The sequence below is a fragment of the Eschrichtius robustus genome, chromosome 12 (genome assembly GCF_028021215.1).
Source record: "Eschrichtius robustus isolate mEscRob2 chromosome 12, mEscRob2.pri, whole genome shotgun sequence".
Classification (NCBI taxonomy): Eukaryota; Metazoa; Chordata; class Mammalia; order Artiodactyla; family Eschrichtiidae; genus Eschrichtius; species Eschrichtius robustus.
Genome location: NC_090835.1, coordinates 71,828,370 through 71,846,839, shown reverse-complemented (window position 1 = coordinate 71,846,839; position 18,470 = coordinate 71,828,370). Strand labels below are relative to the sequence as shown.

At 42.4% G+C, this 18,470-nt stretch overlaps 1 protein-coding gene across 1 annotated transcript in view; it reads right to left on the bottom strand.

The window, feature by feature from the left end:
• ZFAND3 (zinc finger AN1-type containing 3) overlaps positions 1-18,470 on the bottom strand; it is a 331,536-nt gene that overhangs the window by 18,693 nt on the left and 294,373 nt on the right. The window contains exon 5 of the mRNA XM_068559439.1: positions 7,209-7,376. Coding sequence (XP_068415540.1) covers positions 7,209-7,376 — 168 coding nt within the window. The remainder of the gene's footprint in view (positions 1-7,208; positions 7,377-18,470) is intronic.

Below are 18,470 nucleotides of genomic sequence, written 5' to 3'. Positions count from 1 at the left end.
AGTTGCAAATTTGCTATCCAGACGGAAAATATTCACTTCATGGGACAAGGGTCTGCTGGTTTGCCTGTCAGTAGGGTATGAGTGGGGAAGTGACACAGGCTTCAGTAAATGTGCTCTGCACATTTTGTATTTTAAAAGCTTGGTCTCTGATGCTCCTTTGCTGGGGAGGGGAGCTCTTCATGTTTCTAATCTCTCTCTACAGCCTTGTTAAAGGACATATGGTAGCTTGGATCTCTGGGACGTGGTAAACTAATGGGCCAAATATGTGGAGCTAGTGTTCAGTAAAGGTTTGATTTGTTTTGCTCTAACACCTCAACTTGCAATTTAGAGGGACTAATCTGTTTGGTTTTAGACCAGAACTCTTACACATTAAAGATTAAATGGGGACTACAAATAAGCATACTCTTGTTTAGGTGAAAGTACAGTGAGAGTGAAAGGAAGAGAGTAGCAAAGGGAGAAAATTTTCTCAATTTGCCTCAAGATTTTCAATTATTCTTAGCTCTCATATATACAGTAACTCCCATCAAAGGTTTTCTGTTGCTGCTGTTGTTTTTGTTTTTGCTTTTGGGAGGGTGGGCAGGCACCTCCTTCTCTTGAGCCATAAGGTAACATAACACCCAGCTGCTGTCTCAAAGTGCTGCAGAAACTTTAGCCTTTCACTGCCAGACTCAGCATAAAACAACAGGAGATCCTAAAGGGCTGGGATCTTGGTCACCACACTCTCTATATAACACACTGCAGAGCATGGACTCAATACTCAACGGCAGTAATGATAACACCTAACTGGCGAAACCAATTTGTTCATGATAAAGGATCTCAGGTGTTTCCATGGATAGTAGGGTTTTCTGACAGATCCAGGCTAGAACTCTGTACACAGAATAAGACCTTTTATAAGAAAATATAGCCTCGCTTTCTTTGAGACATAGGACAGAATGCCAAATGTCCCTGACAGGTTTAAATCACACTTGGAAGAGACTTAAAATAAAGGCCTAGACGTGGGCTTACTTGTGGTGGTTTCTGAAGCTGGTGGAATGGACCAGCTTGGTAGTTTCACGTCACCCACATGCTTCATAATCACCACAGCTCCTTGCCCCACACTCGACCTCAGAATATCACTATCTGTTCACCGTTCAGTCAGTCCCCTGTAGTGGACGGGGACGGCTGTGACCCGTGCACATTCCTTTCCACTTTGTGAATCAGTTCACATTCTCCCTAGATCGCTCCTCTAAGAAGATTCAACAGCCTCCTGGGCTTTCGTGTGTGCTTAATTTAAAAAAAAAAGTCAAATTAGATCGTGTTGACCACATTCAAACCACTGATAGCTTTTCACTGCAAACCAATGTCCAAACCCTACAGCCTGGAATCTGGAATCCCTTCCCTCCTTTTCTAGCAGTCTCTCCTCAGTCAACCCCAAGGCTCCATAGGGCTGCACAGAGGTCACCTGCAGAACACCAGCTTGGTCCAAGCATCCCCTCTTTCTGCACTTCTAAGTCCCACCCTTCCTTTAATGCCCCTATTGTGGAAGCCTGTCCAGAGTCTTCCAGTTGGAATTAATCTCTCCCTCCCCATATTCCTATAACATATGTCTTGTACCTTGATTAAAACTCTTATGGTAGGCTGCCCTGGATGCCACTTATTTCATGCATGTGCCTGCCTTCCACTCAGGACCAGCAAATTCCTACTCTGAATGCATATTTAAATCAGCTTGGGGATCCTTGGAAAAGTGGCTGATTCCAGGACTAAGCAAGTACAAGATACGTCCAGAACACATCATGTTAGGCCAGAGAGTAAGAAAATGCTTTTTAAAAAACGGGAGGCAGGGACTTCCCTGGTGGCACAGTGGTTATGAATCCACCTGCCAATGCAGAGGACACAGGTTCGATCCCTGGCCCAGGAAGATCCCACATGCCATGGAGCAGCTAGGCCCGTGTGCCACAACTGCTGAGGCCCGCGTACCTAGGGCCTGTGGCTCTGCAACAAGAGAAGCCATTGCAGTGAGAAGCCCGCACACCGCGACGAAGACCCAACACAGCCAAAAATAAATAAATAAATAAATTAATTAATTTAAAAAAAACACAACAAAACAGGAGGTATGTCACAAAAATACAGAATTCAGCTTGAAGGAACTTCCACTGGCCAAATCTGAGACAATTTGAGCAACAAAATAATTAAGTATAGTAATGAATTATAAACCACTGAAAAATATAAGAGCCCAATGAGTCCAAACCAATGAGATAAATAAATGGGGGAGGAGAATGCTCCGTGCAAATGGTAAATGCAAGAGAAGGACTGGAGTTATTAGCAAAGCATCATTTTGCAACCATCATAGTAAAGATTGGTTCAGGCAAGAATCATCAATGGATGCTAAATCTAGGAGACCTTTTTGATGATGATCAGGACATTTTTATAGTCCAAGTGTTTCCCACAGATTGCTTACTAGTTGCAAGGGCAAAAATACTATTTTTAGAGACATCAGACAACACCTAGACGGGGTGAATGAAGCAAAATTAACATCAATAATGAGAGGCAGATAAACGTCCGTGCCTCCCAATGAAGAACCCTGAGGGGGACACAACATCACCCACGTAGCATTCTGGCTGGGAATACATAACCTGAATCTAATCATGAAGAAACACCAGACAACCTCCAAACAAGGAGTGCTCTATTTTAAAAAGTGGGGGGTTGGGAAGGGTAAGCAGAGGAGGGTGGAGAAATGTAGCCTCCAAGATGTCAATATCATTAAAAACAAAGAAAGGCAATGAAAATGTTCCAGCTTAAGAGTCTAAAGAGACATGACAACTAAATTCAACACTTGATCATGGACTGGATTCTGTACCAGAGGGGGGAAAATGCTTTTATGAAGTATATTACTGGATCAACTAGCAAAGCTAGAATATGGACAACAGATTTGATAAAAATATTTATCAGTATCAATTTACTGAAGCTGATAAGTGTGCTGCGGTTATATAAAATAACTATTCTCAGGAAACATTCATTGAATTTTATAGGGATAAAGGGTCACAATGTTTGCAACTTACTTTCAAATGGTCCAGGACAAACTTTTAATTTCCAAAATGTTAAAAAACACAATGCCCAGAAACCTTTTCTGATTTAATTGTTAAGTGTGAGGCCCAGACATTCTATATACTTCAGAGGCTTCCCAGGTTGGGAAGCGCCTAGAGCAGCGGTTCTCAAAGCACGGTCCTCAGGCCAGCAGCATCAGCATCACCCACTGAGTCAGAAGCTCTGGGGGTGGGCCCAGCAGACTGTGTTTTAACAGCCCTCTGTGCAATTCTGAGGCCCACTTAAGTCTGAAATCACTGACCTAAACTATGAGCTCCTACGTTCTGTATTCTACCTCCTATATTCCCCACAAAACCTAGCAAAATGCTTTATGCAAAATCACATCTCAATAAATGCTAGCTGAATTTAGCTTGACAGTGAATGAAAAGGCAGAAATGACCACTGAGGCACTTTAAGTCAATAAACTAAAGGTCCCAGCTAAAGCATCACTCTGAGTTTCTAAAGGGAATATAAAATTTATTTTGAAAGCAGTAAACGAAGTCAGATTACTCAAGAGGTTAGTAAAAGCACTGTTGTCCCAAAAGGGAGCATATCAGCTTACAGTTTAAGTCACTGTCAACTGAAAACATGCCATAACTTATGCAAGCTCTTAGACTGGTATTTAAAAATTAATTCTGTGGTTCTGGGAAGCAATGCATAGCGATTAAAAAGCCATGTGGTATGCATCATGCAAGATCTGATTAGAAAACACAGCATCCACATGGCTGTGCTGTGGCCCACATCGGATGAGGATGGCCAGATTTCAGAAGAACACCCTCCAGGTGGCATTTGGAGAGACAAGACCCCTGTAAAGACAACGAGCTGATCAATTTGCCTACTAAGTAGAAAATGAAACAAATAAATCCATTTTTATGCAATTGTTTTCCATCTTGAGAAGTTAAACTGCTGAAGATACACTAGGATGCAGGGTATCATCCCAGCCTCACCACATGCTTTTTCTGATTGGCACCCAGAAAGATTTCACAGGAAAAGGGTGTTACTATGGTATTGTTGATTTAAAGGTTATCTAGTCACAGCGAGGCAGAGGAGAATTCATCTTCAAAATTCACCTCCTTATTGAAAGCCCATGGAGTGTCTTGGCAATTAACAATTCCTATCACCTCTAGCTGTTCCCTATGTGAGAAGACTCAGAACTCGCCTTACAAATTGCTCTTTTGAAGATCAAAGGGGAGCTGAATGTGTCTGTGTGCTCTCGATGAGACTGTGATTTAATGGAATTTTTAGAGAAGGCTTGCTGGCAGTGTTTGGATGAGAGCCCCAGGCGGAGGATTCAGGGGAGCTTGGCCACTCTACCCTTTGGAGCGTCTTCCCTGTCTTTAATTGGCACCTCATTAGAAATTAATGAAAATGACATCCTCTGTTCTTCCTGCTCTAGGCATCGAATGCTACAAAAAGGTCCATCACAATTCGTAACACATTCAACTTATACAGCAACGGCTCTTAAGCATTATTTATGAGATGTGAATTTCTTGTCAGCAGTTAATAACCTGTACAGAGTGGAAGGGGAATGGAAAAAAAGATTGTGAATATATATAAAAAAAAGATTTTCTGCAGTGGAAAAGTGTTCTGTTTGAGTTCAAACCGCCTTCCTGAGTCTTCACTTACAGTAGTAAATTACTGTGTTTCCCGTCTTCCAAAACCTTTCAGGGCAGTTAAACGTCTCCCTAGCACTCCATGCAGCCTCAAGGAAATAACTGTACAACGCACCTTTTCCTAGAGATCCAAGCAGACAGGCAGGAGGAACACAAGAGCTATTTGTCAGGGACAGTCCCAGAGGTGTGTGTTCCCATTACTGTCCTTCATCTTTTAAAATGTGGCAGTTGACTCAGTCATTTTTCTGGGGACATAAGTGTAATGCTCTCAGTGGGCCCAATTGAACTCCCAGCTCTCTCTAGGAAGGCTACATCTGGTGGGACTGCAGAAAGCTCAGGGCTCTCTTCTCCAGCAGAAGAATCAAATCTCTCTATAAGACGACCCTCAGAATTGGGCATAAGCCAAGGGACCACGTGTTAGATCATTTAAAGAGAATACACATCTATGGCAAACCCAATAGGCACTTACTTTAGAAACCCAGCCTCCTGCCTGAGAGGTGAAGAGCACAGCAGGGTAATCTGCACTTACCAGAGCCAGTCAAGTTGGCTTCACTTTAGGAGCACATGAAGTCATCCAACATGTATTTCTAGATATTTTCAGCTTGGTGCTTAATTAAGACCTTAGGAAATTAGGTGGTTTGCATCAAAGCTGAAGGGTAAACTGGGAGACTCGGTTACCACACCTCTGGATCTCTCAGCGCTAAATTGTGAATTCTCACTGCTTGCCTGACAAGGAGAGGAGGTTATTAGCCACTGCCAGAGGCGAGACAGCACACTTGATGGACCAACTGCTTGATCCACTAGGGCAAATGCTGTGTAATACCCAGGATTCAGTTACTTTCAAGAAGGAAACAAGAATGTAAGGTACAAGAAAATCCCATGATTCTAATTTAGGACTCACCAAAGGCCTGTGTTACAAAAGCAACAGGCAAATGGTCAGGGAAGCTGCACAACACTGGTAACAGACTGAACTGCTGAAGCCCCAAGGGGTCCACGTGAAGACCAAAGCAAGAATTTGCAGACCACAAAAGATCAGACAAACCACTATGGGCAAAGCTGGTTAGCCATGAGACCCCAGAGTTTCCTTGGCTAACCACAGTATTCCTTCACTACCTCGTTAAGAATTTTACATTACCTGGCAGGGTTGATCAAGACACAGCCTAAGAACAAGGTTCTGGGCTCACCTGGACCACATCACATTGCAGGAACAAAAGTGAGGTTTGAAAATTCTGCTGACAGCCTCTGCACCCATGTCTTATCCTACCTCTCTCCTTACACTTTCACACAAGCATTTAATAGGATAAATAAATATGCCAGGCTAAAGAATAAAAACTTGTCCAGTGATACCTGGACTCCACATGCTAGTCACCGTTTCTGCAGTTGAATATAAATATGTTTCTGATACTGCCGAGTACCACACACCAGACTGTGTAACAAACAGATTTCTACTCATGACAGGAAAGGAGTTCCAACTCAGTTTCCACGAGAGGCTGGAACTCCCTCCTGTCCTTCTCATTTCCAACAGGGCAGATAACTGAGGGACAGGAGCAGCAACGGCGATCTCTTCAGAAGATGAAGAGCTTTGAGCAACTGTAACTTCCTAACTGCTGGGAGAACCACCTAGTCCTGACTACCAGCATCAGTACTTACAGGATATCTAAGGCCATCCCAGAGGTAAAAGGAGGCTTCTAAAAGCTCACTCCGAAGGACAAAGGATACAGGATTCTCAGAGGCTAGAGCCAGTGTGCCTGATGACAGCTCTGTCCCAAAGAACAATTTCACAATACTATGTATGCTCTAAAGTCAAGAAATAAAAACAGGGACAGGAAAACTGTTAAGTCAGCCTAAATAATGCAGCTACACAATTTCGCGTCCATGTGACACGATGTATGTGGTCAAAGAGAGAGGAAGGATTGTCCTAAGTTTTGTTCCACTGTGGGTAGGCATAAAGTTTTTAAAAAGTACATCCCACCAAAAATTCCAAGAGTTGGTATTACACTGGATAATACAGAAGGAAAAGGTTACTTTAAAGCTATTTCAAGGGGTTAACTGACAATGAATTATGGTTCAAAGAAAATAATTTTCTAATCAAACTTTAATTTAAAAGGGATATGGGGGAGAAATCTTCCATTTATTATATATAGTAAGAAGCTCATTCAAAATTAATTTAATATCTGAGTTTTACGGTACATATCTCAGAATTTCACTGGTTTGGTTAACTTCTAAATAAGTCATCAATGAGAAGGAACCACAGTAATATGCAGTGGGGAGAAGCTGAGAGCAGTTAAGCAGTGACAATGCAACTCTAATGAAATATGTGTAAGAGTAGTTGGGGAGGTTTTTTGCCTTTTCTGTATGTGTGAGAGGAAATAAAGGGTGTTTAGAAATAAGAATCCTCTACTCTGATTTCCCAAGCTCCAAACCTATAGCTCACAGGGAGGTACTCGGGAGTAGAATGAAGGAGCTCAGCCTCTCAGGGTGCCAAGGACACAGCCTCTACCACGCTGTGTCCTCCACTGGGGGGACGCTTACCGCAGCGGCACGATCCCAGTTCCTGCTGCACCAGCTCCAGTTTGGTTTGGCACTGGAAGCACCGACGTCGGCTTTTCTGTTTAGATCGGCTGGTTTCCTCGGATCGTTCAGTATTCTCCAGTAGTCGTGGCCGTTTCACTGGCGAAGCCTCATTCTCAGACTGTGAATCTGAGCAAAACAACACATTTGGGGGTCAGGGTTAGTGCTTGGCCTGGCAAGCACAGCTGATTAATGTACAGCCAAGGCATTCTTCTGACCAGGCTACTGCCCTTTTCCAGGAACTGGATCAGTATAAGCAAGAGCCAGTTCTTCTAACTGGCCTGGTTTATGTCCCAAATTGTGACAAGCATGCACCTTTAGAGCTGACTTCTAACAAGCCAGGCCCAAGCTAGGAGAGGAGGGTGGGGTGGCTCAACAAAACATCTGTTCTATGTTGTCTTTAAAAAATAGCTATCTCTAAGAGGAGACCATTCGAGGTGGAAATGGGATCCTCTCTTTGTACCCCTTCTTTGGGTCCTAGTTGTCTACTGCTTGTATTGGTTATTTATCTCTTCTTGGATCTTTGTCCTTAAGTAGACTGTAATTCACCAGAGAAGGGACTGTGTCTACTATTTCTGTATGTCACCGTGCTTAGCACAATTCTATACCTGAAGTCAGTGTTTCATGGGTGATCCATGATCTTTTCTAGTAAAAAGACATTTCTATTCCTATGCACAATTAAACGCACAAGAATCAGGTTCTAATACTGAAAACGATTCCAACTTTATTCAGAGTGAAGAAGTATCCTTGTTTGTTCACAAATAAGCTGTCCCATGGCCTCCAGCGTGGGGTGGTACAGAGGCAGCACTTGGCACCGCAACCCTAGGGCTGGTGCCAAATTGGCAGGTGAGGGGAGATGCAGTGTGCAACAAGTGTTTTGTATAACCTTAAAAAAGTAAGATGCAAATAATAAAGTTCATGTCACAGGGAGACTGTAAATAACTCTTGCTTTCAAAAAAAAGAAAAGAAGAGAAAAGAAAAGAGCCAGCACTTGGGGGGCTCTGTACTCCTGGAATTACTGCCACTACATACTGACGATGCACCTCTCGCCAAGGTTCCAAAGTGATTTGTGCTAAACCACCTCTGGAAGAGAGTCTCCTAACACAGTAGCTTCTTACTGGTCTCCCTGCCCTTCCCCTTGTCCTACAGTCTATTCTCCACACAGCAGCCAAGCGACCCTGTTAAAAATCAAGTTAGAATCACTTCACACTCCTGCTCAAAATCCTCTAATAGCTCCCCTTCTTGGAGGAAAAGTTCAGATACTTCCTACGACCCTCAGAAAGGCCCTGCCTTTCTTATGTGCCCTCCTCCCATCTCTCTCCCCTCATCCCCTGCTACTCTCTCCCTCTGCTCCATCCACACTAGCCTCCTGATTGTCTCCTACCTCAGGGCCTTTGCACCTTCTGGTCCCTTTGTCTGGAACACTCTTCACCCAGATCTACCCGGAATTCCCTCTCTTAAGTCTTCTAAGCTACATTTTCAATGAGGTCTTCTTCCCTGAAAACCCTATCTAGACCACTCTTGCCCCCTTCAGCAGCACTTCCCTTCCTCCCTTTTCCTGCCTTTTATTCCTCCACAGCACTTATCTTTTGACATTATCCTCCAGGAGAATGTAAACTCCTGGAGGGCAGGAAGTTTCACCATCTTTGTTCACTAATGTGCCCTCTATGCCTACAACTCAGTATTTCTTACATGAATAAATCTTCTCCTAAGGCAGTCCTGATTTTCTATTTACTGTGTCTCTAGTGAGAAGCAGTAGACTGTTGGCTGTTTTTCTTTCTTTCTTTCTTTCTTTTTTTTTTTTGGCCGTGCTGTGAAGCATGCGGGATCTTAGTTCCCCGACCAGGGATCGAACCGAACCACGCCCCCTGCAGTGGAAGCACGGAGTCTCAACCACTGGACCACCAGGGAAGTCCGGCTGTATTTCAAGGAAGGCTGTCTGTATCCCCTTCCCAGCCTCCTTCTGTGTGGAGAGGATGCTGCATTTCGCCCGAGCACTCACTGGCCCTGACGGTGACAATGGTAACAGTTTGCTCACAGCCCTCCGGCCCACCGCACCGTGCACTGACTTTCAGAAGGTACGCACCATTCTTAGCAATTGTAAACTTCATTTTTCATTTCATTTAGTTCTTGCACCCTACATGACATTTTCCCCCAATACAAACCAACTAAACAAGGCCTTTGATGAAAACAATTGAAAGCAAGTTCAGCCTATTTCCCAGCTCTGCTGAGCAAAGCTGTCCAAACCTAGTCAGTGTGATGACTGAGGCAGCCAGACACACCAGGCCCCTCCCCTTCCCCTATAAGAGCAACAAGCAACAATCTAAATGTAAATGATTACAAGGCAGCCACACAAAAGGAATTCACCTGGTATGGGCCACGCTGTTGGGGGGGGGGGGGGGGGGAAGGGGTTCTTTTTTACAAACCAGAAATGGCACTATTTGTATTAATAACCCTATTTCGACTTTTTTTTTTCCATTGGGTAATGAGAAGAGAAAATTCTAGAGTAAAAACTGAAACAAAAAAATGGTGTTTGTTCTGAGACAAGGTCCTAAATCTGGAGCATCCACATAAGAAATTATCCCCCAACCCTGGGGGGTGAGGTGGGGAGAGGAGAGAGATTGGGGTGCACACAAGAAGGTGGCTGAAGCCTTTGCATTTTTAAATTGTTAAAATCCAGAGGGTCTTGACACGAGGCCAGCACACCTCAAATATAAAAGAGGACCACTCGGACCCTCTTTTATTTGCACTGTGACCTCATAGAACTGAGTTTGTGTCTGGAAATGCAATGTTCACATTCAAAGCTGTTTCCCAAGTGAGTCTGCTCCAAACTGTCAAATGTGCTGTCTACCTACGTAGCACCTATTTCCATTTCTAAAGCAAGCCTCTGCTACAAGAAGACAATTTACTTTCAGTATGTCAATGTTATCCATGGCTAACTATTTTCAAACAAGCAAGAGAGTGGTATGTGAAGACAATATTTTTTAACATATGATTCCTAAGACTGAGAAACAGAATTCATATTGATATAATCATAATCATCATTGGTCATCACCAAACAACCCAGCTGATGGAACGCCCCCAAATTAGGAGACCTGTCCAGGCCTGATCCCTTTTCTTCTAATTCTCCACCTTGTCTGACCAATGAGCACTCAATAATAACAAAACTAAGAAACAGGTCTGCATGGTCTCATCCTGAAATTTTCCTTTATCCATGCCACACTATATATAAAGACAACTGCATTATTTGTTCTGGAAGGCAGGAAGCATGGGATGTTCCTGAAACAGTGGGTCCTTAGGGAGGTCTTTGATGCTGCCAACAGCTTCTGGCGGCACTGCACTGGCCATCCTAAAAGGAACACCACTCAGCCCTAGTCAGTCCTCTGAGAGTCAATGTCTCGGCATCTGTGCAAGCCCAAGACCTAAGGCATCCATGTATAGAAAGCCTGAGCCATGAGAAGCAGTCCTCAATGAGTCTGAACCAAGACAGGTGAAATGTTTACCAGAATGTGTTATTTTTCAGAATCAAGGAACTGCTCCTAGACATTAAGAGATTCGTAACTTTAGCATTCTGGAATACACCCACTTATCCTTCACTCAGTCAATGGTCTATTAAGTGGAAAGGAATCCTTGTGCCCTCTAATGCTCTCTACCACAAGGAGGGAGGAGAAAAAACTCCCTAAACTGTTTACCACCTTCCACATGCTGCCATCCAATTATGTGTTATCTGTAACTTCTTGGCAAAGCAAACCATTCCTTAGCATTTCCTCACAAGTCAACTTAGTATTTTAATTATAAGCTGATGAAATAAATAGCGGTCTACAGGATCATCATCATGTCTGCATAAGAAATTTACATCTCCTCTCCTAATTACTTAATGAAACCTGTGCCATGTGGGGAGTTGCCTAAATAAGAGAAACAGATGTCCAGGACAAGAATTCTAATTACATAATAATGAACTAAATAATTCAACTGTTCAATTACAAATTTAATGGCAATTTTAAAAGGACCACCAGAAAGAAAAGATCCAATTATGGTCAACACTAAAGGAACCCTCATCTACTGTCCGTATTTGAATAAATTAAAGTCTGATTATTTACTTTTTGCTCACAAATAGTAAATAGTTCTTGTTACCCTGAAGCATTTTCAACTCCTCAACAATGATGGAAAACACCTACCAGTCTACTTGCATAATCTGAACTTGGGCAGTAAGGGTTTAATGCAGAGAGAAAGGTGAACAGAAATAACTCTCATATGCAGCTTCTTTAACTGTCAGAAGAAACGCATCCTTGCAAGGAGCATGCTCGTTAGCAGCAGGAGGAGTGCAGCGGCGAGCTAGAAACTGTTCCCACCCCAGGAGTTAGGAGTGACTTCTAATTAAGGTCCTTCATAAATGGCCAACAAAGCACCTTCTCCCAGTATGCGTTTTCTTGAGAACATAATCTAGTCTGTATGTACCCACACAAGAGCTGCCCACATGCCTATGCCAGGCTCACAGTTCTTGATATCCAACCAGACCCCCTCTTCCTCTGCCTACGTTTAATAGCCTGAGGAAGATACCACATCAGACCTTCTAGTCAAAGGAAAGTCTGATCAAGAATCATAATGTGATTAAACGAGAAAGGAAAATCTTAAGAAAAAGTAGTTTATCTCTCAGTTTCCTAGATTTAAAGTAACCATTGCTTTATTTGTGACAGAGAAATAAGTACAGTGATTTTTAAAATATATAATCCTCTGAAGAGAGAAAGTCTTCTAATTGTACTTTCCTAGCCAATAGCAGAAAAGTAGTGGTAAGACTTTCAATTTAGGAACACAGTTTAACTGGAAAACTTGACTGGAGACGACAACAGACCTACTTCTTTTAAAATTCTGTTTTATCTCTGACAGAAATTCACATTTGTTCCTTACTGTCACTGTTCTTGTCTTGACAACTCATGTTCTCTCCTGAAAATTTCCAAATAAATTGTGTCAGCCCTGTCAGAGCTGAATCCCAATCTCCCTGAATCTCCCATCGCTGTGCAGCTGGCAGCCCGCACACAACTGAGACTGCTAACCGTGACCATGTCCCTCTGACACCTCAGGCAGGCTCCTGACCCTCTGCACAAGCCAACACTCATGGTTTTGAACAGGAGAGTGGAAATAGCAAAGTGCCAACAAAGAGAAGGAAGCTTCTTCTATTCACTTCACCCATACCTTCCCTCACTTCTAAGAAAGAAAGATGAATCTGTTTAATCTCAGGTTTTATGACAGCTTTTGAGGTACTCAATCAGTTTTTTTAGAACCTATCACAGTCTCCTGACAGACTGACATTTATGATCCCAACAGTCTGTGCAAACATCAGTAAGAGCAATAATTAATGAACCCTCACACATCACTGCCATCTCTACTTCAACCATTTAAAAGAAGCTTAAGGGCGCTTCCCTGGTGGTGCAGTGGTTAAGAATCCGCCTGCCAACGCAGGGGACACGGGTTCGATCCCTGGTCCGGAAAGATCCCACATGCCTCAGAGCAACTAAGCCCGTGCGCCACAACTACTGAGCCTGCACTGTAGAGCCCGCGAGCCACAACTACTGAGCTCACGTGGCACAATTACTGAAGCCTGCGCGCCTACAGTCCATGCTCCACAACAAGAGAAGCCACCGCAAAGAGAAGCCCGCGCACCACAACAAAGAGTAGCCCCTGCTCGCCGCAGCTAGAGAAAGCCCGCGCACAGCAACGAAGACCCAATGCAACCAAAAATAAAAAATAAAAGAAGCTTAAGCTGCTAAAACCTCTGTCCATGAAAAACACCACACTCTCACTGGAAAAACTGATAAAAGACACTTAAACAAGAAAATCTGTTTTATAGGTACTTTCTCTCTTTCTCCTCAGGCTTCCTTTCAGTGTATGCAAGGATTAGATTCATCCTCTCTGGCTTCTTACTCTGTATGCCATAAAAGACTTCAGGAGAGAAAACTCCCTCATTATCCATTAAAATTTTGTTTCCACTTTATTTGGCTGGAATTTCCCCCTTCTTTCTTATTTTCCTAATGGTCCTAGAACTATTTTGGAATATCACACCTGTTAAAAAGCTGTTACATAGAGAAAGAAGTTCAACTCTTTGGAAGAGGCCGATTATTAAAATTTTGTGGAAAAAGCCTTCATTTTCATTTGATATGTAATACAAAGATGAATCTAGTTTGAAATACTCCTAGGATACCACATCTTAGATCATAACCATTTTAAAGGTCAGGTGTTCTCAAACTGCCAGGCAGTACTGTTGTGAAGCCCAAATCCCTCTCTTCTCCTTCCATCTCCACCCCCATCCCTCCAGGTTATTTCCTCTGGCTTGCTCCTTATCTTGAGGGTGGTCTCCTCCATCACAATCTCAAGACAGCAGACCTGACTCTTCCTCCCTGCTGGGAACACAAGATCGGGAGACCTGGGGTGGCCAATCAGTAGAAGCAATTATCTTGGGAGCACACCTGAACTTTTGGGGTCTCTGTCCTTCTCAGTATGCTCAAAAGACATAAAGCATCAGAAATCTTGAGGGTAATTTTATCATCTAACTGTCTGACTTTGATCTTCACGACAGCAATTCAAAGCTGCTTCTGTAGGGACATTTTTTGATTGGAAGACAGCTTAAAGAGTAGCAGAAAATGCAGAAGTCATGAGCCATAATTTGCACCCTTCATGAAATGAGCACCCGTACGTCCCAAAGACATGTTTTAAAGACTGGGATCAGATTTCTCACTTCCTCATAGCCCATCTCTCCCTCTGATTCCCGCTGGACAAGAAACTGAAAGCTGATTTTGGTGGTACACACTGACACCAAAAAAAAAAAAAAGCAATTATGAATTCATCAAAGGATCAAGTAAGAGAAGCTAATGGGCTGTGGGGAGAACAGCTCTCCATTAAATAAAATCATCTTAAATGAAATCATGGCATCAGAGTCCAACAATTCTAAAGGAAGGGGTTTCTCTCAATTTTTCTTTCTAATCTGTGTGCCTTTTATTTCTTTTTCTTGCCTATTGTATTAGCTAGGCTTTCTAGTATGATACTGAATAGGAGAGTTGAGAGAGGACGTTTTTGCCTTGTTCTCAAACCCAAGAGGAAAGTATTCAGCCTTCACCCAACTTTTTATTTTGAAAAATTTCAAAAATATAGAAAAGTTCAAAGAATAGTACAATTAATACCTGTGTACACTCCAGTCAGATTCAACAAGTGTTAATGAACGATCTGTCACACTGCTTTATCTCTCCCACCCCAACACCAAAACCATCTGAAAATAAGTTGCAAACATCAAAATACTTCATATATACACATTTAACAATAAGGGCATTTCCTTACATGACTAAAATATCATACCTAAGAAAATTAAGAATAATGCTCCAATGTCATCTAACATTCAGTCCATATCCAAATTATCTCCATTGTTTTCAGTGTTTACCTTCATTGTTTCAAAGGCATGTCCAATCAAGTTGCATGTGTTACATACATCTGGATCTCACGTCTAAATCTCTTTTTAACCTAGAACAGCATACTCTCAAATCGTATATTCGTTCATTCATTCAAATGACATGGACTTCTGGATAGTCCTGGTTAGTTTTCCTGTGGAATATACCACCATCCGGGATTGACTGATTCTTTCTCCCTCTCTTTTCTATTTATCCCTCTATTTTTAATGACATCATTTACTTGTAAGGAAGGAGATGTTTTAACTGTACACCTCCTCTGTTTCATATTCAAGACCAGCAATTAAACTTCCAGCAAGCCCCTGACAAACCCACATGGTCGGAGGGCTGGCACAAGTAAGGGCAGGTGAAGAAGGGCAAAGCACTGTGTAATCAGCCCAGTTCCCATTACACCTTGGCAGTGGGGGAAGGAATGTTCTTCCTCTAACTTCCTCCACTGCACACCTGCCGTACAGGACATCAGGATATAGTTCATCTGTGCCTTGGCAAGGAAAGAATACTTAGGTGAACGTTAGGAGAGGAGCTAGCTGTCAGGGTTTTAGCCCATGATTTCTTAAAGTCTGATGGCACTGTCTGTGACTGAAGTTGGTCCCAGAAGGCCACAAGTCACTTCTCTAAATATCTCCTTTCCAATAGCTTCCTGGCCTTTTTCTGATTGCCCCTCCCCTCCTGATGGACTCTACACCGTTGCTAATTGTTCCTATAAGATATCCCTTTCATTGCTGATCACTCAACTCTCTAAACCTAAGGAAAATTTTCATCAGAACAAAAAACATAAAGCAAAAGCCCAGGAAAGTTCACTTGCAATAATAATCACAATCTCATTAAGTAAAATAAGACTCTCAGTTTATTTGATCTAATTTATGTAGGCCTCCAGATTAATGACCACTCTGTTCAGGGCCCAGACAAGTCAATATTTTATTAATTATTTATCAAGTGCCTACTGTGTGCCAGGCACTGGGCTTTAAACTAGCAAACCAGAACTACATATGGCAATGATCTCTCCTCTCAAGGAGGCCACATTCCAGGAAAGATATAAATAAATAAACCTACAGCATATTAATGTATGAAGAGACTATGAACATAAAATGTGGAAGTGATAAATTCTGTTAAGGGGGTGATTAAGAAGCAGAAGAGGGAAAGGTCGAAAAGGTACCTCTTGGGGCTTCCCTGGTGGCACAGTGGTTAAGAATCCACCTGCCAATGCAGGGGACACGGGTTCGAGCCCTGGTCCGGGAAGATCCCACACGCCACGGAGCAACTAAGCCCGTGTGCCACAACTACTGAGCCTGCGCTCTAGAGCCCGTGAGCCACAACTACTGAAGCCCACGCACCTAGAGCCCGTGCTCCACAACAAGAGAAGCCACCGCAATGAGAAGCCCGCACACCGCAACGAAGAGTAGCCCCCGCTCACCACAACTAGAGAAAGCCCACACACAGCAATGAAGACCCAACGCAGCCAAAAATAAAATAAATAAATTTATTTTTTTTAAAAAGAGGTACCTCTTGAACTTAAGAACTATACTGTATACATATAAACAGGTGATTTTTAGCTCACATCTGTCATCCTCGCATTGTTTTCTGTTAGCCCTGCTTTTCAAAATACCATTTGTATAAAAGTTGTTGCTCATCTACCTTCTACCTCATCTCTTTACCAAAAATCGTATCTATTAGTAGATCCTTTCACAGTCTGGAGAGCAAAGGTACATGGAGAACACCTGATTGATGGGTTTTCAGGGAAATAAAGCTGTTTTATATCTTTCTCCTCTCTTTGACGCCAACTGGTTCAATTTGCGGGCGAGGGGGGTGTGTTCATGAACATCTCACTAAAATGTCAATGGCCAGGTTAGTTCTCCTTCCATCACGTTTATTAATCTTAATACTGGTCTGTCGGTCTGAACAGACACATACATGGCATTAACTGCCAATTTTTCTCTATCAGGAATCTTTCAAGCCCATTTTCCTCTTATTATTAAATGATTTACTCTGAGATAATTGTAGGTTCAAATGTAGCTATAAGAAATAATACAGAGAAATCCCACATACCCTTCACTCAGTTTTCCCCAATGGTAACATCTTCCAAAAGTCTAGTACAATATCACAACCAGGATGTTAATGTTGATACAGTTAAGCTACAGAACATTTCCATCACCACAAGGATCCCTCATGTTGCCCTTTTACAGCCATGCCTACTTCCCTCTCCCCCTCCCCCACCTTGCTCCCTGGCAAACCCTGGCAAACAGTAATCTGTCCCCAATTTCTAAAATTTTGTCATTTCCAGAATGTCATTTATACAGTCATACATGGACTTATAGATGAAATCATATGGTATGTAATCTTTTGTCCAAGCTTATTTTTAATGTCACTTATCACAATAGGTAGATATGCCACAAGAGATTCCTTAAGTTACGCTTCAGTAATAATTACAATAATAATCACTAACACAAAGCACTTATCCTGTACCAGCACTTTTTAAATGCTTTTACAAATATTAACTCATTTTGCTTTTATAACAAGGTTATGTATGAGGTAGGTACTATTATTACCCGCATTTTAAGATGAGGAAACTGAGTTATGGGGTAAGTGAATTGCTGAAAATCGCACAACTAGTAAGTAGAAGAGTTGGACTGTGAACCCAGGCACCATGGCCTGGAGTCCTTGCTCTAAACCACCACGCTATCCTGTTTCCAACTGTTACTACACTTCAAGACTCTACTTCTGCTCTTCCATGAGGGTACCTTACTGTGAAGATGAATTTCTGCTACTTCGTATGTATCCAAAGACCCCACTGCCTCTGGGATGAGGGTGAGGGCAGATACTGGGTCAAGTGTGGGGATGAAAAGCAGCACCCCTCTCACTTATGATCTCCTTATCCAAACATGGTGGTGCAATTCCTCTAAACTACAACTCTGTTGAATAACCCTATTTGTCCTCTGCTCTTAGAATATGATTTATAAAGACTTACTCCTCATACCATTTTCTTCCTATCCCTGTTAACTCTCTGAATATCTCTGGATTGTAGTCACAGTATTTTATTTATATGAAATCAGCTTTATTTTTTTCTCTCATGTTATTTTTATACATCTGTCCACAGAAGTTTCTTTATTGCTTATTTGTAGGATGATAAAAACTTTTCCCCCAGTAGCAAAGGAAAAGGTCTCTTTAAAAAGGCACAGATGAGGGTGATCACCCCATAAACCACTCCTGGGTTCATCTGAAAAACTGTGGCCACCATCCCTGTTTGTTAAGTGCCATTCCTACTGCACTGTTTATTTAAAAGGTATCACCAGGAGCTAAATTCTACAGAGGGGTGGCTGGTCAGCAGAACGTGTCAGACTAGCAATACAGTAGTCATCCTTTGTAGCTGGTACTGGCCTGGCACCACTTCCTTGTTTTAGCTTCTTCATTAGCAAGACCTGTCCTGCCTGCCCAACTAAACCATATTACTTTCCCCACAGATTTTTCAGTTACTCATTGTAACCGACAAATTACCCTCAATAGATAATCTTTCCTTTTTATAACCTGTTTGGGTATTTTAGAGTTCAACAACATTACAATGCATTGATTTTTAAAATATTACATTTATAGCATCAGTAGCGTACAGGATAAGGTAGTAGCACTGTTGAGGTGAGACAAACAGAGAGCAAGATGAAGAAACCCAAGAGAAATATGTACTTCTCAAAGGCCACATGCCTTCGTGTTTGGTGACCACAAAACACGCTCTATGACCACAAGGATTCCAAGACTCTCAGTGCTAAGACTGGTCTTG